The sequence below is a fragment of the Barbus barbus genome, assembly GCF_936440315.1.
Source record: "Barbus barbus genome assembly, chromosome: 11".
Classification (NCBI taxonomy): Eukaryota; Metazoa; Chordata; class Actinopteri; order Cypriniformes; family Cyprinidae; genus Barbus; species Barbus barbus.
Window position 1 is genome coordinate 1,916,236 of NC_136739.1, and position 26,519 is coordinate 1,942,754.

The 26,519-nt window shown below is 37.7% G+C and overlaps 1 protein-coding gene across 1 annotated transcript in view; it reads right to left on the minus strand.

The window, feature by feature from the left end:
- LOC306876590 (unconventional myosin-X-like) overlaps window positions 1-26,519 on the minus strand; it is a 75,208-nt gene that overhangs the window by 42,689 nt on the left and 6,000 nt on the right. The window contains exons 2-10 of the mRNA XM_079427887.1: window positions 16,383-16,481; window positions 5,504-5,662; window positions 4,296-4,483; window positions 3,012-3,146; window positions 2,789-2,927; window positions 2,617-2,701; window positions 2,423-2,529; window positions 1,934-2,063; window positions 784-902 (exon numbers count right to left, since the gene is read on the minus strand). Of these exons, the coding sequence (XP_079284013.1) occupies window positions 784-902; window positions 1,934-2,063; window positions 2,423-2,529; window positions 2,617-2,701; window positions 2,789-2,927; window positions 3,012-3,146; window positions 4,296-4,483; window positions 5,504-5,662; window positions 16,383-16,481 (1,161 nt within the window). The remainder of the gene's footprint in view (window positions 1-783; window positions 903-1,933; window positions 2,064-2,422; window positions 2,530-2,616; window positions 2,702-2,788; window positions 2,928-3,011; window positions 3,147-4,295; window positions 4,484-5,503; window positions 5,663-16,382; window positions 16,482-26,519) is intronic.

Consider the following 26,519-nt stretch of genomic DNA (forward strand, 5'->3'; position numbering starts at 1 on the left):
AAGACGTGGCACTGCTTTATGACCGCTGGAGTTAGTGGCCATTGTCTTTGTTCATGAAAAGATTGCTTGTGTGTTTCTACCGAATCTGTCACAAAGGCCAGGGTCCGTTCTACATGCTAGATGAGATTTATGGGATAATGTGGGTTGGGGTCTCTTTATTCCTCGCATACATACACTTCCCCCCCTTTCCCCTCATCGGTCTTGCTCGCTTTCATAAACCAGTTTTCAAATTAAAAAAATCAAGCCTTTGATTTTGGTTCATTTGTGGAAAAGAGGAATTCTTAAGAGTACATTTTGAAAGCTCTGCACTAGTGCTACATTGACTGTCTCTTGTGTTTACCGTGCATATTTGTGTAATAGACTGCCCCCATTAGGCGGCTGCTAACCGCTGTCTCCACACTCGGCCTCTATTGTGTTGCTTCTCATGAGATCTTTATCACTGAGTTATTATAGCAGGAATACAAGGGGACAAAAAAACAGGAAATGGTACCAAGTCACGCAAAGACGCTTTCTACACAGGCGTATGGGTGTGAGCATGTTTTTAATGACGGTCTGTCAGTAAATCTGGGGATGCAGGGAAACATGTGTCTGGACACACTGAGGGCACAGCACAGACATGCCACAACATGACGGCTAAAGCAAACAAACACTTTTTGAAAGCACTTCCCAAACTTATGCCAAAATGTAAAGAAACCAGATATAATACATAGATCTTATTTCTAGACAGACATGCCGGTGCACTATACAACATCACAAAAAAGGATGGACATCCTGGTTCCTTACCTGTTCCACAGTTAGAGGCGAGCAGATCTCTTCTCCTCTCAGGATCATGGACCGCTGAGTCAGAACCTCAGACAGCTGAAAGGAGTCGAGTCCCAGCAGATCACTGACGACACTGACCACTGCCATTCAAATAAACACAACGTATAAGCCTCCACAACATGGAAAGTGTTTATGCATACACAGTTAATGATGATCTTCAGTGGATATGATATATATTTTAAAGTAAATATCCCATTATTTAATATGCACACGTTTTATATATGTAACACATATTCAACAGTCTCTTTGTATAATAAATGTACATTCATTTCTCATAAAAAGTTCAAATATCGAGACTGTGAAAGTAACGGCTGATGTTTTATTTATCTATAGTGCAAATTGACCAGTTATTTTTATGTCTTCAGCTTATTTTTGGAAATAACTGGATCAAATCAAGACCCAATTACACATTTCAGGATGCATTGCATTCATAAGATAAAGAACTGTAATCAAAAGTAACAGTAAAGACATTTATAATATTACAAAAGATTTCTATCAAAAAATGCTGTTCTTTTGACCTTTCTATTCATCCAATAATCCTGAAATAAATGCTTCACAGTTTCCATAAAAATACTAAGCAGCACAAACGTTTTAAACATCAATTATAATAATACAAAAAAATTATTGAGCGCCAAATCCATGTATTAGAATGATTTCTGAAGGATAACACAGAAAACTGGAGTAAAATTCAGCTTTGCCATCACAGGAATAAATTAGATTTTAAAATATATTGAATAGTAATTAAACACCTATTTTAAATTGTAATAATAACCTTTGGTCTCCATTCATTGTGACTGCATGGAAATATGCAAGCAGTAGATTGATTTTTTGAGAGTTTGTATTTTTTTTTGGAACTGCTCCAGCATTAAGACAGGTTAGTGAGGTTAGTGACCCATATGAAGTGCAGTTATCAGAGTCAATTCTGACACGTTGAAGCATGCCTCTACACGCTGTACTCAGTGAAGGCCTTTACTCTTAGCTCCTGACAGATAAAATATAGGCTGATATTGTGTGCCAGGACTACAGGCGGTATTTAATAGATCCTTAACTATTAAAAAAGCATGTATAACACGCTAGCTATGCTTCTGACAAATGCTGATTTGCTTCGAACCTCCTTTAGTGGTGATCTGAGCACCCCCTGCAGTCATGAACTCGATGTTGCCGATCTGTAAGACCCCAGAGAGCAGCTTGAAGACATCACGGATCTCTTCCTCAGTGAATTCCATCACCTTCAATGCTTTCTACAGTCATTAAAAAGAAAAAAACATGAGCATGCTTTATTTGACAGATATAGCAGATATTGGATTCTTAAGGGAAAGAGAGGAGGAAATGGGACCTGGACACATTATGCTTACTCATTGACCAATAAATATGAATTCAAAAACTCAGAATAACTGGAATTGAATTAGTTCCTTCTGAACAAGTTACAGAAAAGAGATGATGTGGTGCCCTCTAGTGGACATTTATTAAAGCCCAATTGCATGGCATTAATTTGACATTTCTGTCATTTACTCATTTTCATGTTGTTCCATGTGCTTTTCATGAGAAAAGCAACTGTTTTAGAGTCGGTAATGCTGTCACACACACAGTATTGACTCACCATCACACTATCATAGAGGTGCTTGTCATCCAGGCTTCTGTCTTTCACACAGCCGGACTGGTTGAGGTAATGATACGCCTCGGGGGAATCAGCCAGCATGTACATTTCTGATGGAAAGAACACAGGGTTAATATATACCACAATGCAGTGGCCAAAGAAATAGTGCCACCAAAAACATAACGCACAAATCTGACCTCTGTGTTCATACTTGGCACCTGACAACAATGCATAGAAAATATGGTAGTTTCTCTCTCCCGGATTCTGCCGCACAACTCGATTCTGGAATGTAATGGCATTTTTAATACACAAAGCATTTAATACAACTGCTATAAACAGGTATAATTTTAAGAAATGCATAAAAGATACCTTTTCAAGTAAATAATCAATAATACAGCCACCCTGGATATGTCCACTCTGAGAGAAGTGAAGCTGAATGAACTTGCCAAAGCGACTGGAGTTGTTGTTGTAAACGGTTTTTGCATTTCCAAACGCCTCCATTATTGGACTGGAGAGAAAGAATGGGTGTTAAAATGGAAAGAGATACAGCAACATCTGTAGAACAGAGCAGGTGTGATAGAGCATGTGTGACCTGCTCTGTACGATGGCCTGCTCAACTCTGGTGGTCCTCTCTGAGAGCGGAGAGCCGGTGGATTTCTGACTCATAACGGACAGGAACTTCAGCAGCAGTTTGGTGCTCTCGGTCTTCCCAGCACCACTTTCTCCACTGAGAATAAATACACATGAAGCATACATAAAACACATTTTGTCTTACAGTCTGTTATGCTCACCAAGACTGCATTTATTTGACCAAAATTACAGTAAAAACAGTAATTGAATTAATTACAGCTGTTGTATTTGAATTTATTTCTGTGATGGTAATGCAGATTTTTCAGCATCATTACTCCTGTCACATGCTCCTTCTAAAATCCTTCTAATATGCTGATTTTCTGCTCAAGATACAGTTATTATCATCATTGTTGAAAACAGTTGAGCTGCTTAATATTTTTGTGCAAAACTGATTTTTTATTTTTATTTTAAGATACCCTGAAAAATTGAAAGTTCAAAAGTATTTATAACAATAAATGTCTTTACTATCACTTTGAATCAATTTAACATATCCCTGCTACGTAAAATGCATAATTTCTTTCGAAGAAAATCTTACTGACCCCAAACTTTTAAATGGTATTTTGAAATTAAAACAAATTGCATCACTCATTACAGCCCCAAACCCTAAATGTAGTAATATCTGCTCCTGAATGGTGAATAAAGGCGAATTCCCTCAACACATTTATTTTAGCCAAACATTGTGAATTACTGAGGAAGTGCACAGTGACTAGTGGGTCAAATATTCCTGTCCAATTCCAGTGAAATGATATATTTATGTATATTTGCTCTATGTGCATTTCCCTTACAGCTGTGCAATCTCTCACAATGCTATTAAATCAGTTTTTGATAATTATGTCCAAATACAATGTGAAGAACACTTCACACAGCACTATTAGGCAATTGGAACAAACCCACACTCATTCCAAGCGCTCACTTCAGAGGTCTTCTGATTCCAAGCTGCCACTAAGCAAATAAAACTGACCTCTCCATGCCAAGATGAGTTATGCAGTATAAACCTTGCAGTATAAATCAAACGTAATCCATTTCTAGATTCAGCGGTCGCACTCTGATTGGATTACAGTCCTATGGAATAGCAGATGGCCAAAACACCCATGCACATCAGTTATATTGTGTGCATTTGAAAAGCACAAATCACCAACAGCAGTCTAGTGAGCTTTAAACGAGGAGGATCTGATTAAATGTCCATTAAATTTACCAATCTGATAATAATGCCTTTAAAAGAAGCAGCTTAAAACAAGCAGGTTACCTGATGAGCACACACTGACTGTCATGTCTCTTCCACAGACAGCGGTAGCACTCATTGGCCACAGCAAAGATGTGTGGAGGTAGTTCACCCAGGTGATGTCTGCTGTACACATCCACTGCCTCGGTGTCATACAGACCTGATATCTGCTTATAAGGGTTCACAGCCGCCAGGATGGAGCCAATGTTAGTCTGCATATGAGAACATACAAGTTTGATCTTACACTGTGTGATGCTTAACATGGAGTGTATTTTGTATTATAACGGTTCAAAAATTTCTGCGAAATAGATATTGAGTATGTTGAGAATCTGAGTATGTTTTCTCATAGATATATCTAGCATCACATGGATTCTACACACTACATATTTCTACAGAATTCAAACGCCCAGAATTAATTTCCAAAGTACTACAAATCCACCGAAAACCGCATGATCAATTGTTAAATATTTTTGGCTAATCTAATAATGCTTTTAGCAAACAATACGCATGTTTAACATGATATGATAAATCCAATATATGTTCAAATTAATTTTGACAATTCAGGAAATAGTAAAGCAAAATGATAATAAAAAACTATCAATACATATGAATAAAAAAAAAATATTTCCATAAAGCATGAATTCTAATTAGTTTCAGACAGATAAAATTATCATCAAATGAAATAAATACAGATTAGAAGACCACATAATTTATATATATATATTTTTTTTTTTTTAATTTGGTAAGACCAATTCTATAAAAAATACCACTAGCAGTTTTCTGGGAAGAAAAAACAAAATGAATATCCATCAATAATTTGTGTTTACAGTTATTGATACACAGAAAATTCTGCACAGCATTAAACTCAGATTAAACACCATTAAGGTTCATGAAACAACGTTCTTTTGAGGCACAAGACCTCTCAAAGCACAGACTGTTCCATTGTTTACATGAAAACACTCCTAATTCCTATTTGAATGTAATGAAGAGAATTAGTGATTGTGTCTGTGGACCTACTTAACCATATTTTGGAGACACATTTGTACCCAGAAGTGACCTAATTCTGATAAACCCTCTTTTTGGGGACAGTACTCATTTGTAAAAAAAAAAAATGCAGAATGTTCTCTCTTAGGGTTAGTGTGTGTGTTTAGTGTTTATAACCAGTTTTACATAAAATCAAGAGAAGTCTATGCATGCCTATTTTTTTTTTTTTTTTTTTAAATGAAACTTACATAAATGTGGTCCTTCTGGTATCGCAGAAAGAGGTTGTGCATGATGGCGGCCTCATGTAACTCGGCCAGAGTGGACATGTCCTCCACTCCACTGATGCTGGTGGGATGCATGGGGAAAACCTTGAGCCTGTTCACCTCCCCCTGATCCAGAGTTATCACCTTCAATACACAAAATCACACATTCAATGTGACCATCAACGCATGCTGTCAGCAGAGGAACAACAGTGAACATTAAGTGTTTTCAGATTAACCTGAAAGTGTACAGTTCAATGAACAGATGATTGACATAACTAAATATGCATTCCCAAACGGCAAATCAGGAATCCAGGAAATTAGGAAAGTGTGAAGAAATTAGCTGTGATTTATGCTTCTATGAATCAACAGTGCACTCCGGCAAGGCTCATTTACAGCAGTGTATGTGTGAGCCTGTGGCTTGTTTTACTAATGCGTCCGGACCTGCTCCATCTTTCTGCCAAGTTGTTTCACATTCCTGAAACCATACCCCCCATGACATCCTCACAGCCCTCCTCTCACTTTCACTGTCCTGAGCACTTCTTCCATGACCTGTCCTCAGAAATCCTTGGACACAGTACATCATGTGAGATCACAAGGCTGACGTCTCCATTACACATAACATTTTAAATGGTTCTCTTTTATCTACCAAACTGACATTGAGGATTTCATTTAGTTGCTGAATCATACAGACATTATCTAGTGTATCTGTCATTTTTCACTCATTTATAAGCAGCCCACACATTGAGATTTGCCTTAAAGTGCCCCTACTATGGGTAATGAAAGGTTCAAATCTTTTTGTTTTGGGAGTCCCCAACAACATGTTGACATGCATACAAGGTCAAAAAACACTTTAATTGTCTTATAATATGCATTTATTTCTACCTTACTTGCTCAACGACTCCCAAAAGATTCGCTCAACGATTCATTTTTCCAAACCCCTCCTTTGCGTGACGCTAATCTGCGGTGATTGGTCCGATTGGTCTCATTTTAATTTCATCTCGCCTGTAACGCCTGATAAAGCAGTGTTTGTGAGCAGTGCTGCTTTGTGTACAGCGTTAACGGGGAAACAGCTATTTTTACCGCTCTAAAAGCGGCACCTAGTGGCAAAGAATGAATTTGCATTTTCATTCAGACCAACAAGTGGGCGGGCAATATGCTAATGTTTCATGATGACGTCAACATGAAACTGCTTGGGATTCGTTTTAAAAAACGACTTGTTTCAATGATTCAGAGTCGACTCTTTCTTTTGAGAGACAATAACTTTATACACAGTGCACTTTCAGATTTAAAACATAGCAGGATGTTTTCATTCACTTAGAGATATTACACACTGCATGAAAGGTCATTTTCAAAAATCCATAATAGGGGCATTTTAAGGTTATATACGCAAATATTTGGGCTACATAAATCTTTAAGTTAATGTCCAAATAACTGTTCATATTATATCAGAATAGAAATTTATGAGCAGATACCAGTGAATGTTGGATTAGGCTACAGGCGAGGAGACAATGATCCCCATTTTCTTATGGAAGACATATAAAAATCTAACAGACAGCAAAAGTCTGATATTTAGGCGGAAAAAGTGTAATTATTGAAGCTTGCTAAGGTTCATATTTAAACTTGGGAAAAAAATTAGTATTTAACTGTGGCACTTGTTCTGCACCGTTTCTGTTATTGTTAACTAAAAATAAAACTATTAAAACATTTTTGTTAATTGAAATAAAACAGAAATACAATAAAATATAAATATTAGACCATTAAACCAAAAACGTTTACCTTTTAATTTTTTTTACCTCAGCAACTAAATTAAATTAAATTAGGTTGAAGTCCTAAAATTACTAAAACTAAAAGCTAAATAAACAGCCATTATAATAATGCAACAGAAAAGCAAATACAGATAAACATAAAAATCATAACATGCTAAAACAAAATAAAAAACCTGAAATCTAGAAATAAAATAATTATTTTTAATTATAGAAAATATGAAAAAAAAAATTATATATATATTCCTTAAATTTGTGTTAAATGTGTTGGGTGTGTTTTTCTTGTAACTGAGATGGATGATAAATTCATTAGCAAAATGTGGCAATAAAATTGAATGAGGTCATACAATACAGATCTTATGACAGAAAGGAACCAGCACTTTGACAGAATACCCGCTCCATCTGAGCTAATGTGATCTGTATGGAGATACGACACGCTAAATCAATGTGTTGTAACACCTGAGGCTCTGTTTACCCAATAAGAGCTGCGAGTGTGAATCTGTGAACAAGTGAACTTTGAACTAGCTCATTCTAGGTAGCACTATAATAATGATTAATTCAAGTATAATGAAGTCACTGTTGTAAAAGCAGAGCAGCTCATAGCTGTGTGAATGTGTCTAAGTTTATGTTATCGCTGTGTGACGTCTCAAACCAGACCAGGAATCTGCTGTCTATGGGTAACTTCTCAGCACAGCAGGCCGCCAGACGTACTCTGGGTCAAAGTTCACACACAAAATACAAGAGTTCGAGTCATATGATCCACTAGCAAACATCCAGCACAGAGGTCAAGGATGTTTAAGCAATAAAACATTCCCGCTAGAGACGAATTCCCCAAATTCCTGCTCATGAGATGCTCGCTCCCACCACTAAGGCCAAACAAACAGCCTGGAGGTTGGAATAACGCTCGGTACATACAAAAGGGGAGGCTGAAACATGACAATAAATGTTTCTCAACCAAACATTCACAGGAGGAGGATCACGACACCAATCATAATTCCTTTCATAAGGTCCCTTCAGTCATTATTCAGCAGCTATCGCTTCTCTCAGGAACTAATCAGACAGCGAATTCCATCTCCATAGGAAGCATTCAATCAGGATTTTCGACAGGGTTCCCACAGAGTATCTCACCAGATTCAAGTTGTGAACTTTGTTTGTCAAGCCAATAGACTGAAAGCGATCTGAGCGAGCACGGCTCCTCGCAATTGATATGTACACTTTGCCCACAATACACTTTGCTGTTGCTCAAGCCAACTGGTGTATTGGTAATGTGCTTGATACTTAATGCGCAGATCGTGTATTTGCTTCTAAAGCTGTATCAATGCTAAACATTATCTGGACAAGGGCAAATGCTGTTGCCTAAATTTGAGTATTGACCATATGCCGTACTGCTTAAAGGGGCATGCTGCTCTTTTTAGCTGTTTATAAAAGAGCACCCGTTCGCTACTTCTATTCTTCTGTTAGGGCATGCTGCCCCACTCTATGCATTTCAGAAGGTCTTTGCTTAAAGCTATCAGGGTATTGGGATTGCTTGCTTGTTAAGGCTTATCTAGTGTCCAGTATCATATCGTTGCTAGACCTGCCATTGCTTAGGCTATCGGGTGTTTCTGCAGTGCTGGTATCCAGGTAAATTTGCGACAGCAAGACGCTAATGTTAAGCTATTGTTTAAGGCCATCTAATTATCTTGAGATATGCTTGCTGATATGGGTCATCTGGTTATTGGTAATGCTATTTCTTTAGGTCTGACTACTGCAACATGCCATGCTTAAGCAAGCTACACACTGTTGCATAAGCTTCGAGAATATTGGTAAGGATTGTCTACTACACTAATGTGGGTTATTCCCTTCATAAGGTCACTTCAGTCATTACTCAGCAGCTGTCGCTTCGCTCAGAAACTAATCACCCACCTCCCTCCCCAGCTCCTCCTGTCGTCCATGCTAGGCTGCGTGGATGGGCAGGGAGTGTTTGCCCAGAACAGAACCATTCCCCCAACCTAAAATTAATGCTAATCGTAAGTTATATTGACAATAGTGGTCCTGACAGAACTGTGATTAAATGCATTATTTTAGAAAGCTGAGTTAAGTTTCACTAGCCACACCCAGGCCTGATTACTGCCAGACCTGTTGAATCAAGAAATCACTTAAATAGAACCTTGTCTGACAAACTACAGCATGCTTAAAGAGCAACACATCATGCCGCGATCTAAAGAAATTAAAGAACAGATGAGAAACAAAATAGTTGACATGTATCAGTCTGGAAAGGGTTATAAAGCCATTTCTAAGGCTTTGAGACTCCACTGAACCACGGTCAGGGCCATTATCCACAAATGGAGAAAACTTGGAACAGTGGTGAACCTTCCCAAGAGTGGCTGGCCTACCAAAATTACTCCAAGAGTGCAATGACGACTCATCCAGGAGGTCATAAAAGAACCCAGAACAACCTCTAAAGAACTGCAGGCCAAGATTTTTGGCAAATATTCTGTAGACTGATGAGACAAAAGTTGAACTTTTTGGAAGGTGTATGTCCCGTTACATCTGGCATAAAATCAACACAGCATTTCATAAAAAGAACACATCAACAGTCAAACATGGTGGTGGTAGTGTGATGGTCTGGGGCTGCTTTGCAGCTTCAGGACCTGGATGACTTGCCATAAGTCTATCAGAAAATCCTGAAGGAGAATGTCCGGCCATCAGTTTGTGACCTCAAGCTCAAGCGCACTTGGGTTATGCAGCAGGACAATGATCCCAAACACACCAGCAAGTCCATCTCTGAATGGCTCAAGAAAAACAAAATTAAGGTTTTGGTGTGGCCAAGTCAAAGTCCGGACTTAAATCCGATTGAGATGCTGTGGCATGACCTTAAACAGCCCATTCATGCTCAAAAATCCTCCAATGTGGCTGAATTAAAACAATTCTGCAAAGAAGAGTGGGCCAAAATTCCTCCACAGCGATGTGAAAGACTCATTGCCAGTCATCGCAAATGCTTGATTGCAGTTGTTGCTGCAAAAGGTGGCACAGCTAGTTATTAGATTTAAAGGGCAATTATTTGTTCACATAGTGCCAGGCAGGTTTGGACAGCTTTTTTCCATTAATAAACAAAATAATCATTTCAAAACTGCATTTTGTATTTACTCGGGTTATCTTTGTGTAATATTAAAATTTGTTTGATGATCTGAAAGTGTGACAAATATTTATTTTATTTATTTTTATAGTCTAATATTTAAACCGCCATTCAAAAGTTTGGGGTCAATAACTAAAATAAATAACTTTTATTTAATAAAAGTATTTATTTTAAGATATTTAATTTATCAAGCAAGGATGCGTTAAACTAAACAAAAGTTACAGCCATACAAGACATTTATAATGTTACAGATGATTTATATTTCAAATATATTCTGTTCTTTCTATTGATTAAAGAATCCTGAAATAAAAAAGATGTGGGTTTCCACAAAAATATTAAACAGCACAAATCTTTTCAAACCAAATCCACTTTTTAGAATGATTTCTGAAGGATCATGTGACACTGAAGACTTGAGTAATGATGCTGAAAATTCAGTTTGCCAATAAAATGCATTTAAAAAAATACTGAAATAGAAAAAAATATTAATTAACCATTTAAAAAATGTCATAATTTCACAATATTACTGTTTTTACTGTTTTTTAATCAAATAAATGCAAACTTGGTGAGCACAAGAGACTTTTTTTTTTTAAATTGTAAAAATCTTACCAACCCCTAACTGTTATAACTTGAGCTACATTCAAACGAGACCTTTATATCTGATAATTTGCCTCTCAAAGCAACATCTCATATGTGTCCATCTCATTGATGTCAGGTAATATGTCTTATGATCGTGTAACAATTAGAGGGACAACTGACTGAGCAGCATGGCAACTACAGAGTAAACAGTGAACCGGGAAAATGGCCTACAGAGCAGGTGAACATTTAATATATAATGGAAGCTGTCATACAAGAAAACACCAATGCTGTCATTTGTTCTGAGCTTATTCTAAAGCAACAATAACAGACACCGCATGTTAAAAAACACAACCGAATTGTCATTATATTTGTGAGAATATTTCAAGACAGCAGTAGAGTGTACTGAACGTCTATGATCATCTGTTCGCCCCAGGTTAAAGTGGCCTGCTGTGCTCAGCAAATTGACACATGGCAGGGAGTCAGCTTGTCATTAGCACATTACAGGCATTCAGACAGGACAATGGGTGTCAGTGTTGACAGTGTGCCAGGAAACGGGAATATCACCTCTGGTTGCTAAGCAATGGACCAGCCCTAGGAGTATTGGGAATCCTGATGATGAGGTCATCAATACAACATGAGGAAAAAACAACCACTGCAGTCAGTTTGAAAAATGATGCACTGTACTAGATAAATAAATGGAATTTCCTGGAGCTATTATCTGTGTTCCAGTATGCAATCACTGGTAAGACACTAAATTTCCAGTGGTTTAGCGGAACTGCTTCCATTGTCCATGCAGGTTTATCTCTCTTCCTCAGCAGCAAGACTTCCTCATTGATATGCATTAGGAATAATAGTGAATCTTCATTTAATTTTGCATGACTTGCATGAGAAATGACATATTCCTTCCTGTAAGTATTGTACACTTCAAGTCCTAGCATTCAATAAATGCTTTCATGGTCTTCCAAACACCAAGTACACATACAAAATCAATGCACTTGCGTGACATCAACACACTCCCCTAAACGTGCATGTGAAGCATCTGCTAAATCCATTGATCTAGAGTTATTAAGCACACAATCAATGTTTTCCTAATGTGGCCTTTTCACCGAGGGCAGCGCCGCTGACTGATGCACCATTGTGATTAAAAGAAAGCACATAAAAAGTACTCTATGAGAGAATGAATAAATATAATCGCTACAGTGCATTTTGGAAGGACTGTGTTCATACTATGCACAGATAATTTTATGATGTAATTAAAATATACTAATAGTAAATATACTATTATAGTATAAAAACATACTATTAAATAAAATGAATAAATTCTAATCTAACTCAGCCTTTTGTGTATATAATTAAAATTGTTCGTTTTTAAGTGAAGGTCTGTAATTAAGAGTAACTGGCATATTTGTTTCTCTGCTCTTCCGTGCAAGTGTGCTTCAGGAGGCTTTGTGTTTGAAGGACCACACCCTGCTGTATTATTGAGCATGGCCTGTATGAATATGCATGATGTGGGTGGGGTCTGCAGGACAGGGACGGCCCAGTAAATGAGCAAACACATGGGGGCCTCTGAAATGGCTATACTCTTCACAGGAAGCAGTCTTCTCTCAACCCATCCGCTGTACCAGCACTGAGTCACACCCTGCCCAAAGCAATCCCAGAAAAACACAGGGTTTGCTTTACAAAACACTAACTACAGACTTAGTGAAAGCCAAGAGTCTATAATATGCTGCTAACTGTGTTAAAACCATTTTAAGTCTAAAATTATTACAAAAAATAGCTTTATTGTACGGTATTAATACATCAGTCATTATTCAGCATTAGATAAAAACACAGATAAATACCAAAACAGATATATACAGCGACAGAATGATAGATACAGCGACAGATAGGGTAATAGAATGATAGATAGAATGACGTAACAACAGAACAATTGCACGAACAAAAGAACAAACAAACGATAGACAGACAGACAGACAGATAGAATGATCGATATAGACAGACAGACAGACAAATATAGACAGACAGACAGGCAGATAGAACGATCGATATAGACAGACAGATAGACAGATAGAACGATCGATATAGACAGACAGACAGACAGATAGAGCGATCGATATAGACAGAGACAGACAGACAGATATAGACAGACAGACAGACAGATAGAACGATTGATATAGACAAACAGACAGACAGATCGATATAGACAGACAGACAGACAGACAGACAAATATAGACAGACAGACAGACAGATAGATCGATCGATATAGACAGACAGACAGAATAGACAGACAGATCTAGACAGACAGACAGATAGAACGATCGATATAGACAGACAGACATATAGAACGATCGATATAGACAGACAGACAGACAGTCAGATCGATATAAACAGACAGACAGACAGACAGACAGATCAATATAGACAGACAGACAAATATAGACAGACAGACAGACAGACAAATATAGACAGACAGACAGACAGACAGACAGATCGATATAGACAGACAGACAGACAGTCAGATCGATATAAACAGACAGACAGACAGATCAATATAGACAGACAGACAAATATAGACAGACAGACAGACAGACAGACAGACAGATCGATATAGACAGACAGACAGACAAATATAGACAGACAGACAGACAAATATAGACAGACAGACAGACAAATATAGACAGACAGATCAATATAGACAGACAGACAGACAGATCAATATAGACAGACAGACAGACAGATCAATATAGACAGACAGACAGACAGATCGATATAGACAGACAGACAAATATAGACAGACAGACAGACAGACAGACAGACAGATCGATATAGACAGACAGACAGACAAATATAGACAGACAGACAAATATAGACAGACAGACAGACAGATCGATATAGACAGACAGACAGACAGACAGACAGACAAATATAGACAGACAAATATAGACAGACAGACAGACAGACAGATCGATATAGACAGACAGACAGACAAATATAGACAGACAGACAGACAGACAGACAGATCGATATAGACAGACAGACAGACAAATATAGACAGACAGACAGACAGATCGATATAGACAGACAGACAGACAGATCGATATAGACAGACAGACAGACAAATATAGACAGACAAATATAGACAGACAGACAGACAGACAGATCGATATAGACAGACAGACAGACAAATATAGACAGACAGACAGACAAATATAGACAGACAAATATAGACAGACAGACAGACAGACAGATCGATATAGACAGACAGACAGACAAATATAGACAGACAAATATAGACAGACAGACAGACAGATCGATATAGACAGACGGACAGACAGACAAATACAGACAGACAGACAGACAGACAGACAGACAGATAGACAGATAGACAGATAGATAGATAGATAGATAGATAGATAGATAGATAGATAGATAGATAGATAGATAGATAGATCAAACGAAGATAGAACAAACAAATGATAGAATGAATGAACAATAGATATAACTATAGAATGAATGATTGAGAGGATGATAGATAGGACAATAGATGGATAGATAGACTGTATGACTCTGGCCAGAGGAAGTTGTTCTTCTGGAGCCTAAGCTCAACCTTCACCCCAGACATGAGCAGTGTGTCAGTGTCAGTCTCTCCACACCTCACTGAACTCTACTCACACACACCTTCCTGATCTCTGCTGACCCCTGCTTCACCATGGATGCCACAGTAAGCTTGTTAAATAAAGCATGTGATGGGATCCCATGCACTTACACTTTACTATGCAGTTTTTTGGGTCAGGTGCTGCACTGCATGATGGGAGCCCCGTAAGTGTCTAACTTGCGGTTTAGGGTGTTAACACTTGGAAATGAGAGATATCATTTTTCATGATCAGCTGTAGTTGGTGTGGTCTTCGAATCCCTCTCTATGGTCACAATGTATACTTGGCTGAATTTGGACTGAACAAACACACAAATTGCACAGAGTGGAAATCATTTACATCAATTCATATAGAAGAATTTCAGTATGTGCAATAAATCCAGAATTTAAAAACTGACAGTTTAAAGCATTACGTGAAAACTCAAGTGCTCATCAGTGCAAATGAAAATCAGTCTGAATTTATTTAAATGTGGAACTGGGATAGTAAGAAATAAATCAATTTGTGCTATAGCTGTATGTTCAGAATGACACACGCAGATCACTAATATGCATGCAAATCCATGGAAGGCTTCCTGTAGCAAGATGGTCCATAAATTCTGTCAATATGTTACAAAGAACCTAATTTTCTTTCAAATTTGGCATATAAACAGGACTAAAGATAGATTAAACACAGAGAAAGAAATAATGGAAGAGATATGAAAGAAATCTCTTATGCTCACAAAGTTTGCGTTAATTTGAGCGAAAATACAGTAAAAAAAATTTTTGTAAAATATTACTAGAATTTAAAATAAATGTTTTTTTTTATGTATTTTGAAAATGTATTACTGTGATGGCCATTACTTCAGGCTTCAGTGTCACATGATCCTTCGGAAATCATTTGAATACGATTTTATGCTCAAAAAACATTTCTTATTGTTATCAATGTTGAAGATAGCTGTGCTGCTTAATATTTTTTGGAAATCGTGATATATTTTTCTCAGGATTTTTTGATGAATAGAAAATTCAAAAGAACAGCATTTATTTGAAATCTAAATCTTTTATAACACTATAAATTATTATTATTTACATTCACTTTTGATCAATTTAATGCATCCTTGATGAACAAAAGTATTAATTACTTTAAAAAAAATGGTCCCTCGTCTTTTTTTAAGTGCATAAAGAGAAGAGAGAGAAACAGACATAGATAGACGTAGACTGATAGAAAGAGATGGAGATTAAAGGTGTATGAAGTCATAAACATATGAGCCGAACAGTATATCACATTCATGCATTCTGAAGTACCAGAACAAAGCATACAGGCTACATGTTGACACGCATATGATAAATATATTCTGACCTGCATTCTCATTGTGCTCTGAGAACAGGATTTCCTCCAGACACAAAGCTTTAACAGAGGGCCATACTGATTAAACACACTGGCTAAACTTGGCTCTCTTATGGACATTCCTGCTATTCATATCAAAGGTCCTTCAGTAGCCATGAGAAACTGCAGATCAGTCAAAGCATACTATACCTGCACAACATCACACAATTAAGACCTTTACGTGTATCTCTCTCAGACAGATGGGCAGCCGAATTCATTAAGAATATAATGGCAAAAACAATGGCACAAGCCTGTTTAGTCATAAATAAAGATGGAATTTGGATATTAAAGATCTTAAAATGAAGGTTTTGGGTGAACTCTCTCTTTAAGATAGGTGAAATTCTCCTTTAAATATTTCCTAACTGTATTTTCAGTAGATGGTCTTCCTTACCTCTCCATAGTCTGTGGTGAGGATGAGGGTCCGGTCATCACAGCAGCTGACGGTGGAGGGCAGGAGCTGCTCCTTATCCCGCACCCACACACAAGCTCCCTAAAAGACAGACATACTGTATGAGACACTAAACACAGCAAGCCAATCAAGTGCAGCCATAAAAAGGCACAAGCATTAAAGATATGACCTAAGAAGACAGACATTTCCCTCCTATTGCGGCTGGTACAGAAATTAAATATGTATGTATATGGAGCAGGCAACATTATGTGCTTCTAAAAAGAGCTGAGGACAGAACATGATGATACAGAGAGAATATCAGTGAGGAATTTCAATTGATCCAATAGCAATCAGCAAACTCAACCACAGCCCATCATGGTCTTTCCTTCATCATCATTAAAGCACCACAGTCATTCCATCTCGCTACGCTTTCCTTTCATAGACATACAGTGGTGCACTTGACTGGGGAAAAGCTCCCTCCCAATGGGTTTAAACGCACATTGTGGAGTGGATGCCAGGACATTGCTAAGTAGTTTCTAGGGTGCTCTGGGTGGTTGCTTACTGGCTCCAAGGCAATAAAGTCAAATCCCAAGTCTGATCACTCTGAAATGTAATAGCAAATTGACATGACTTTTTTCTGTGGACAACCCAAGTTTGTTCTTACAATTACAGTCAATGGGGTCCAAAACAACATTGGAACAACAAAGGTTTGGAATGACATGAAGGTAAGTAATTGATTGATTTGTGGGTCAACTATGCCTATAAAAGTTTGTTCAAAATCTCTGATGATGAAAACAGCAGCAATGAAAGGGTGGTCTAGCTATGCTTTTGTCTAATTGTGTGGCATGCTTTAAACAAAGCCGCCAGCTTCCATGTTTTCAATCGGAAGGCCAAGAATGCAGAAATGGAGATCATGTAAAAACAGGAAGATACAAGTCTGGCTGCTAAGACCACTAGTCACTTCCTTCTGTTGTGAACCCGAACACTGTCTTAAGAGCTGTTTACACCAAGGACGATAACGAAAACTTTTTTTTAACGTTTTTTTAAAAAGTGTTTTAGTTCTAGAGGTATAGGGACATTAATACCTATAATAATAACAAAGACGCAGAGGATTCATATTGTTGGAATCACTTTCAGAACTTTTTTTTTTTTCAGCTGATGATCGATAAAAACATTGATCGCCGATCAGCATCCACCTGACTTTAAATAGCTTAAACATTTAAAGCGACAGATGACAGAACTGCTTATAATAAACAGAATAACACAAATAGAGTTAGAGTTATCTTTATAGTTCTCGCTCTTGGTGTGAATGGGCTTTTAGTGTGTATGGTGTGCCAGGTTCTGATGGCCCTCACGTTTACTCTGACAGGCATAAATCTCCACAGCGCAGCCATTCAGACGGCCAATGGAGTGTTGAGAGAGTAGTTTGTCCAACAGCACAGGAGAACCAAAGGATCAATGGGAGCGGCTTCCACCAGGAAACACAAGCCCCAAGGTCAGAGCTCAGGGATATCAATCCTCATTAACTATTAATAATGACCTGACATGTGCAACAGCACTGGGTCCCGTAGGCAGCATGTGCAGGCACACGCACAATATACATCCACTCTTTCCAAAACACACGGTATGAAGATGATCATAGACATATGATACACTGGAAAGGAGACGTGGATTATAATGAGGCCAGACACATTCAAGGCTTCAAGTGGAGGCATTCATTAAAGGGATAGTTCACTCATAAATGAAAATTCTATCATCATTTACTCAGAATCATGATGTTTCAATAGCTATTTAAACCCATTTGAGTTAATTTCTTCTGTTGGAAAAATTTATAAGAATGTTCATGCAACTATTTTCCAAATGGTGATCAAAGGTTGTAAAGCTCCAAAAAAAAAAAAAGACAAAAGACACCATTGAAGTGCTTAAATGGTGGTTAGATTTCAGTTTGTTCATCACAAAGCTATTGCATGACATCACATAGTGCAAAAGTTGCACTTCCCTGACATTTTTTGGTCATTTTTGGAGCTTGAATACACCTGGTCACCATTCAAATCCATGGACTTTTTTCGCAGACTGTGATGATGCATTTCCACAGTCTACAGTTATTAACATCATTTTGTTAACTTTTTAAATAAATGTAATGCACAGTTATAGCACCATACTTTGCATTGCATTAAATTACATAAAACAAGTTTAAGCTGCTGTGTATATGGTACATACTGAGTGATAAAAGATGATGGATCTTTCTCTCTAGTGACCACTGTAATCAATCTCTCAATATTTCTTTCCTCTTTTGGAGAGTCATGGAAAGAGAGTCATAGTCAAAGAGTCATAGATAATTTAAACTTTTGGAAAAAATAGGAACACAAAAAAAATCTTTGTTGTAGTGTCCTGTTTACTACTATATAACTTTATCTTAGAGTCATCTCTTTTCCGTATGTGCCACACAGCATCATGTCCTGTATCAACAGGATCTTTTTCAGGTTTCAAAAAAAGCCTCAAAGCCTTGTTAAATGTAGCACTAATGCTTGGGGGCTATGGGACGGAGTTAAAAGGGCTTGAAGAAAAGAAGAGGTGGGGAGGTTAAAACTGTACACTAATGTGTTCCCATTGTTTGACAAGCAGAGGAAGAAAGCCAAAATTCAAATTCTCTGACATGTCCAATCATCACACATGCGTGAGACTAAATATGATTACCTCCATCAGGTAATGTGTGCCATAGGCGTTCACTGACAACAAAATACCTGTACTTACAGGAATACAATTAAAGCAGCTAAAGGGCATCATTTTTTTGAGCTGGAATCATGGATCAGATGAGAGAGATCAGCCAGGTCTGTGCCTGGCACGAGAGGAAAATTACTTGAGCACAGGACTCGGAAAAGCTGTTTCACGTGACCTGACCAAACTGAATTACATCCGAAGCAGGGTCTACGGATTTAAGAAGATCAGATGCCACTGTTATATAATTCTCATTTACAGCATTTGCACTTCATGGCACATGGCACAATTACTTGTGTTTAATCTCATAGATTAAAGGAAGTAAACACAAGAGCATTTGCAATAGTTGATTGACTGCATGAAAAGTGGTGGGATCATTCAATCTTTTTGTGTTTAAATGATAAACAATAAAATATATATGAGTGTGAATAAGACCATTAGTGCATGCAACCAACTCAAAAACAAACATACAAAAATATGATAGTTGCAAATTAAGATAAAATCACATAATGGATAATAATCCAGCTGTATTTACCTTAAATAAATGGGTATTGTGGGTTGGGCACTTTAATGATTACTACATATAAATAATAGTAATAAAAAAAAACTGGCATGGGAAGAACTAATCTATTAACGTCTTCATGATTCAGATAACTGTGGTTCAGACTGCTGAAATCTATCATTATGTGGTGGAAGAATAAGGATTAGATTTCATGGAATATTCAAGGATAATCTTAATGTTTCCCTAAGGAATGCTCAAATAATTAGTGTTAAACATTATGAAAAAACTGACAAAAAAAACAAACATGACCATGTGAACTTGTCCATATAGCCAAAAATAAGACCTCAATGCAACTACTTTTCAAAGCAATCAGACTGATGATTTTGCCTGGTGGATGATAAAATGGGTGAAAAATATTACATATCCCAAACTGTATCTAGGGAGTAGATTATCATAGAAACTCTTTGACTTGGGCTAGTAAACAACCACAAGTACTGCTCATTGCAGAGCCAAATGACCTCTAGCTCCCCCTCTCTGGAGGTCCAGCTCCACCTCTGTGTGAAGTAATGGATGGAGTTATGTTTAGTGATAGGGTAAGGGGTAGGGTTAGGTGTCTATCTCCACCCATTACCTCCAGCGAGGGGGAGCTAGAGCTCCAGCTCTTCCCATTTGGCTCTGCAGAGAGAGAAATACAGCCAAATAACAGATGTTCTCTACTCAAGGACACTCAATGTCAAGTAGCACCAAAACATGTGACTTTTCCCTCCCCTGACCCCATACAAAGGCAGAATGGACAGAGATAAATTACAGTTATAGCATCTGGCCAAGTAGAGCTATTGTGCTCAACAAACATCTTTTTCCCCAAAACATTACAATTTTTTTACTGCATTAACATGTAATGTTTTTTAGATTATGCTGAACAGCAAAGATGGGTTCTTCCTTGAGGTCCCGTATTTCATATTTATTTTGAGAGAACTCAAAGGAGAAGAAGAACTCTGAAAGTCTTATAATATTCCTACTATAATGACGACGTTTAAGACCAGACATGTTTCCACTGGCACTGCTGCAAACCGCCAAATGATGTCAACGATTATGCGGTGAGGTTAACAGATTTTCCAGAAGCGAGCTCCATGATGCATGCCTCTGAAAGGACAGCAGTGTAAACCTGCTTTGTGCACGGGGCGTATTGTATAGGCAACAGATGGTCACAGAAACACAAACCTCCTCCTCCTTCTATTCTCTCCTCCACTGCCATCATTTCATCCCCTCCTTCCCCCACTTTTCCATCACCTCGGCCGTCTCAAAGCAGAATGGTCATGCTCGGGTCCCAGAGGGCAGCCGAGCGGAAATCCCTCAACAAAGGCCAGCTGGGCAACTCCGAAGCAGGGTTTTGTCTGTCAAACTGCAGAGCACGTGCAAACAAAATAACTCTTTCATATTATATTGCATAATAGTCGGAGACATGAATCAGCTCCTTTCAGCTGGAACGCCAGTGAATCGATTAGAGAGTTGACTAACATTCTTGTTTCCTTTATCCAATCAACAACCAATGGATAGAACCAAGCTGCCATCTTACATTTTTTTTCTTTGCCAATATTCTCTCAGAAGTACATCGCAATATGTGACCCTGGAGCACAAAACCAGTCTTAAGTCACTGGGGTATATTTGTAGCAATAGCCAAAAATACATTGTATGGGTCAAAATGATCGATTTTTCTTTTTTGCCAAAAATCATTAGGATATTAAGTAAAGATCATGTTCCATGAATATATTTTGTAAATTTCCTACTGTAAATATATCAAAACTTAATTTTTGATTAGTAATATGCATTGCTAAGAACTTCATTTGGACTCCTTTAAAGCTTTATTCAGCTTTCAGATGATGTACAAATATCAATTTTGAAAAATTTACATTTATGACTGGTTTTGTGGTCCAGGGTCACATATGAAAGAAATAACCTGTCACTACTTCAGTTACAGTATGACGAAGTTGATGAAGTTGACAAATTAAATTCAAAAGAACAGTAACTGTTAACTGTTAACACAGAAGAGTAAAATAGTCCCTTGCCCTTTAAAACAGAAAACACAGTTTAAAACGCTCCGTCACTCTGAACCCTCACAAAAGGCTTCTATTACCTCTGTGTGTTTAACGGTGCCAAATTTGGAGGAGATTTGCTAATTAATGAGCCTCAATCATTCATGAGACTACACAGTGCAAGGTGGCGTGTCTCTTTCTCATTGTGGCAGAAAGCCCAAGACCAAGAGTATCGAGTGATCCAATCAGCTCAACAAAAGAAAACTAATCAACTTCCACAAAATGAGATGTTATTTGGCAATTAGTCCGAAGCTAATTGATTTTTTTCCACTCACACTATTACTTAGCCTGGGATGACCGATTATGCATGAGACATCAAAAACAGAAGTACTAGACATTTTAAGAAAACTTGTTTGAGAAGAACTCCTGTGGACTTCACAAATATCATAAAGAGTCTTTTAGAAAGCAGCTGGTCACGCTACATTTCAAAGAGATTTCTGCACACTGTTTAGATCTCAAACAGTGGCACTTATTCAGATTATCATAACAATGCTGACATCTCCGCTGACCTCTGGCTCTCCTGCAGATGCGAAGAGCTCTTCATGTTACTGAGGGCCTCAGCTATACTGAAGTGTAAACTGATAAAACTCTACACTGACTGACACTGCTACAGAGATCTCAACTAGTCTTGGTTTAAAGGGGTCTAAGGTAAGACGGTCTTGTCAATAAACTATCGTGGGAGCGGTCTGTACAGAACTATGTCATTCTGACAGGAATCTCAGAACAGCCTGATTTGAGAAAGGGGATTTTAAAATAGGGATTTTAAGAAAAAACACTGGGTGGATTTTTATCATTATAGGATGGATGTGTACACACACTTCCAACATACATTTATGTTCAAACAACTTGAGAAGTGAATTTTGCATCCGATGACCCCTTTAATCTGTAAATTGCATAACACTATGCTATATTTATTATAATCATCTTGAGACAGTAATAGAGCAAAAAACCAACCATGCAAAGCATTTCTTTGAATTCATTCCAGCACAACTTTTCTCCATCATTAGGACTTCTACCGGTCCAACTGCTCATTTACAGTGCAATATGGCAGATGACAGTTCAAAGCTAACAGAAAACTGCTCTTTTGTATTTAAAGTTTTAAGTTAAGTTGCAGAAATGTGTCCAGGATCAAGAAATTAGTGAGATTACGGGTTGGTATCTGATTAGATGGACTGAAATTACTGCTGACCTTACAGGCTCAAGTTTAAAGTCTTCCAGATCTGCATATGTCATTTGAACAGTGTTGACATAGCCTGTAGGGTTGGGTTAGGAAAGTCAACAACTGCCTAGCGGGTCACTGAGGTCAACTATTGTGTTTATTAAAGGGGTCATGAACTGCCTTTTTAAATTATTTTGTAGCCTACTCTGAGGTCCACTTATGTTATCAATACTTTCACATCATAATTTCACAGTAATAGGCTATTTTGTGTCCTGTTTTGACCCCCCTCATCAGAACGGTCTGTTTGAATAGGCGTGGCGGATTGCAGACTCAGAAGTAAACGACCACTGCTATGGTTGGCTAACAGTTGTGTATGTTTGACAGCCTACATCCTTCACAGATGGACACATAAATACTCAATACATATCAAACGATCTGTAATAACAGGCAAAGCAATAGGTGACCATGTAATAAATACTCGCATCGAGTGTGTTGCAACATTACTGTCGAATCCAATATAGTCGGCACAACATTGTCTTTTAGTTTCAATCTTTCTGAAAATCCTGTGTCAAATTGTGCCTTGTTTGTAAATGAATCCACGATCAAATTAAGTGAACAAAGGACCAAGTCCTTACGGACATGGTCTGGCATTTCATTAAAAGTAAAGTTCATCAAATAAAGTTTATCGTTTGGTTTCTGCATAGACCTGCATTTGCTGCTCTTGTCATTTTCCTACTACATACGTAAATCGGTGGGCGGGGCTAAACAGGCAGTGCTGTAGAAGCAGACGTTATCTTCTTCTGTGGAGGCGGTGTTTAGCCACACTATTACGTCATAAAGTGGCACATTCCACAACCTGTCACTTTGGCAGAATAGTGTCAATATAAGCTATTTTTAGACTAACAAGAAAGATTTGAGTTCTGAAACTTACAGAATGTTTTTATAGCACAATGACCTCTTATATGTCAAAAGATCAAGGGAATTTTGATTTCTCAGTTCATGACCCCTTTAAGATTTTTTAGCTTTTTTTATAACTAGCTATCAAAGCACTTATTTCTGCAACAGATTCAGTTGTTTAAATGATGAAATACACTATTAGGTATAAAGGGTTTGGTAAAGGTATAAAGGTAAAGGTATAAAGATTTATATACATTTATATACATAAATGTCTCTACTGTTTTACTGGCTTCCTGAAGACTAAAAATATTCATTCAGTTAACGTAATATTAAAAACTACTTTTGCACATGTCTAACCACCTGCTCAATAGTCCAACTCTGGATTCCATTAAAATACACGACAAGAGCAACTGAACCACACGAAAGACTAACAAAAGCCCAATCTAGTCCAAGAGGGGAAACTGTACCTTAGGATGCCTACTGTATGTCACATGCTACCGCCAAGTGAAACCAAGCCAGCTCTCCCTACCCCGTGTCAACCTCAACCTCCCCAGACCTGCATGACATCATGCAAAGAGAGCTTTGCCTCACCTCAAATCAGGGTCCCAGCCGACATTCCTGATGGTGAGCTCAAACATTCTTAAACTCCGGGACATATTTCAGGAATGATTTGCAACAAGCGCCTTACGTCATCCTCAAGCGATACATTTACAACATTAAGAATTTAGATAGAACATGTAAATTCAGTTGAATTGACAGTAGAGAGAGACAGAGAAGGAGAAGTGTTTTGTAAAGGATCAGATAAACAGCCTTGATTCTCCGTCACCAGGCTGACAGCAGTATGAATAAATGATGGAAGGTGCATCTGATCAGAAATTAGCTAATGGAGAGATCGTAGCCCCAGGGGAAGTACACTTCCCAGACTTCCCCCAGACCAGACAATAGACCAAAAGAGTGCTATTAGCATTGAGAGATTGTGACACTTAATGGTGTTAACCTTACAACTGAGATGTTTGACTGATTTGCATAAAGCATAGCCTGGAGACGGTGATTAACAGTCATGACAGGTTGTATTGTACTAAGTAAATGAAACTTGTGGGTGAATACTCCCACACAGTAGACAGCCTTGTTTACAGTGAGTGCAGCAATATTAAATTGGATGGATTTTTTAAAACCAACTATTCAAACTACAAGTTATGTATGTCCAAAATTATTTTTCTCTTCAGACTGCAGCCGCAAGTTCACCAATGTGAGTTTGCTCATTGATTATGTTTTTAATAAGGCCAGTATTTAAATCTGAACACATTTGTGACCCTGGAGCACAAAAGCAGTCTTAAATCTCTGGGGTATATTTGTAGCAATAGCCAACAATACATTGTATGGGTCAAAATTATTGATTTTTCTTTTATGCCAAAAATCATTAGGATATTAAGTAAAGATCATGTTCCATGAAGATATTTTGTAAATTTCTTACCATAAATATATCGAAACTTAATTTTTGATTAGTAATATGCATTGCTAAGAACTTCATTTGAACAACTTTAAAGGTGATTTTCTCAATATTTAAATTTTTTTTGCACCCACAGATTCCAGATTTTCAAATAGTTGTATCTCAGACAAATACTTTAAGACAGGTAAATGTTGATTGGCTGGTTGGTGTTTCAACTCGATGTCAGCTTCCTTGGTTATTTTCATGATGAGTAATTTGTTGAAATAGTATTAAATAGCAATTTAAAAACCTATAAGGTATACCCATAAGGTATAAGAATACTTCAAAAGTGAAGTATGATTTGGGCTGAAGTGGTGAAGACTGCATGCTAGAAGTTGGACAAACTGTGTGCACAAACAGTCTACTGTAAACCTTAAGCCAATCTGAAAATAAAGTGTAGTATTTTGTTAACAGCTGTAGCTCTAGGTACAGAATCACTACACAAACATGGAGCACATGGAGCCTCAATCGTATAAAAAATGACAGGGGAGGGATGAGTTCTTACTGATGTGGCAGATCTGTTGCATTCAACAAAGACAGAACAGCTGTTCAGATACAATTGGCCACTTTAAGAGATCAGCCCTCATCTGACAAAGCACATAAGGGAAGCTTCTCCAATATCAAAACATCTCCATGAGGAAATGATAGAGACATATAGTTCTGTCCACAGTTATTAGCATCTCAAAAGCCTTTGATGGGCCTGATGCCACTATACTGCATCTGATTTCATCTCACACACTGTACAACAGCTGCTGTTGAGGTTTCAACGAAGTCGGATTACTGCACTGATTCCTTCTAATGTGGAGAGCCGGAAAAACAATAAATGAAAGACTTCAATGCAGCATTAAACAGTCTTATAAATAGTTTGACTGTATCATTTATTTTTGCCACCTGGATCGCTTAGCTACTGGTGTTCTGAAAAAAAAAACCCCGAAAACTATTCCAACATCCCTTATACATCAGCAAATAACAGCGATAGTGCCACACAGGTCGTGCTACCCACTGAGAACATAACGAGAAGTGTATTTCTCTGATGGAGGAGTTGGTTGGGGCTCCAAAGCCTCAAGCTAAATCTGCTTTGCCACATCCAGTAACGCACACAGCTAGCTTGCTGATCATCTAATGATGACTATAACCAACTTAAACACCATTTACAGACGCATCTAAAGTCACATAAAAATAAATTAATTACAGTTAATTCAACATAGGTTTCACAACAATGCAGAGGGACTCAATTAGGGTAATATTCTTAAATACAGAACAGTTTAATGGGATGGCAGGA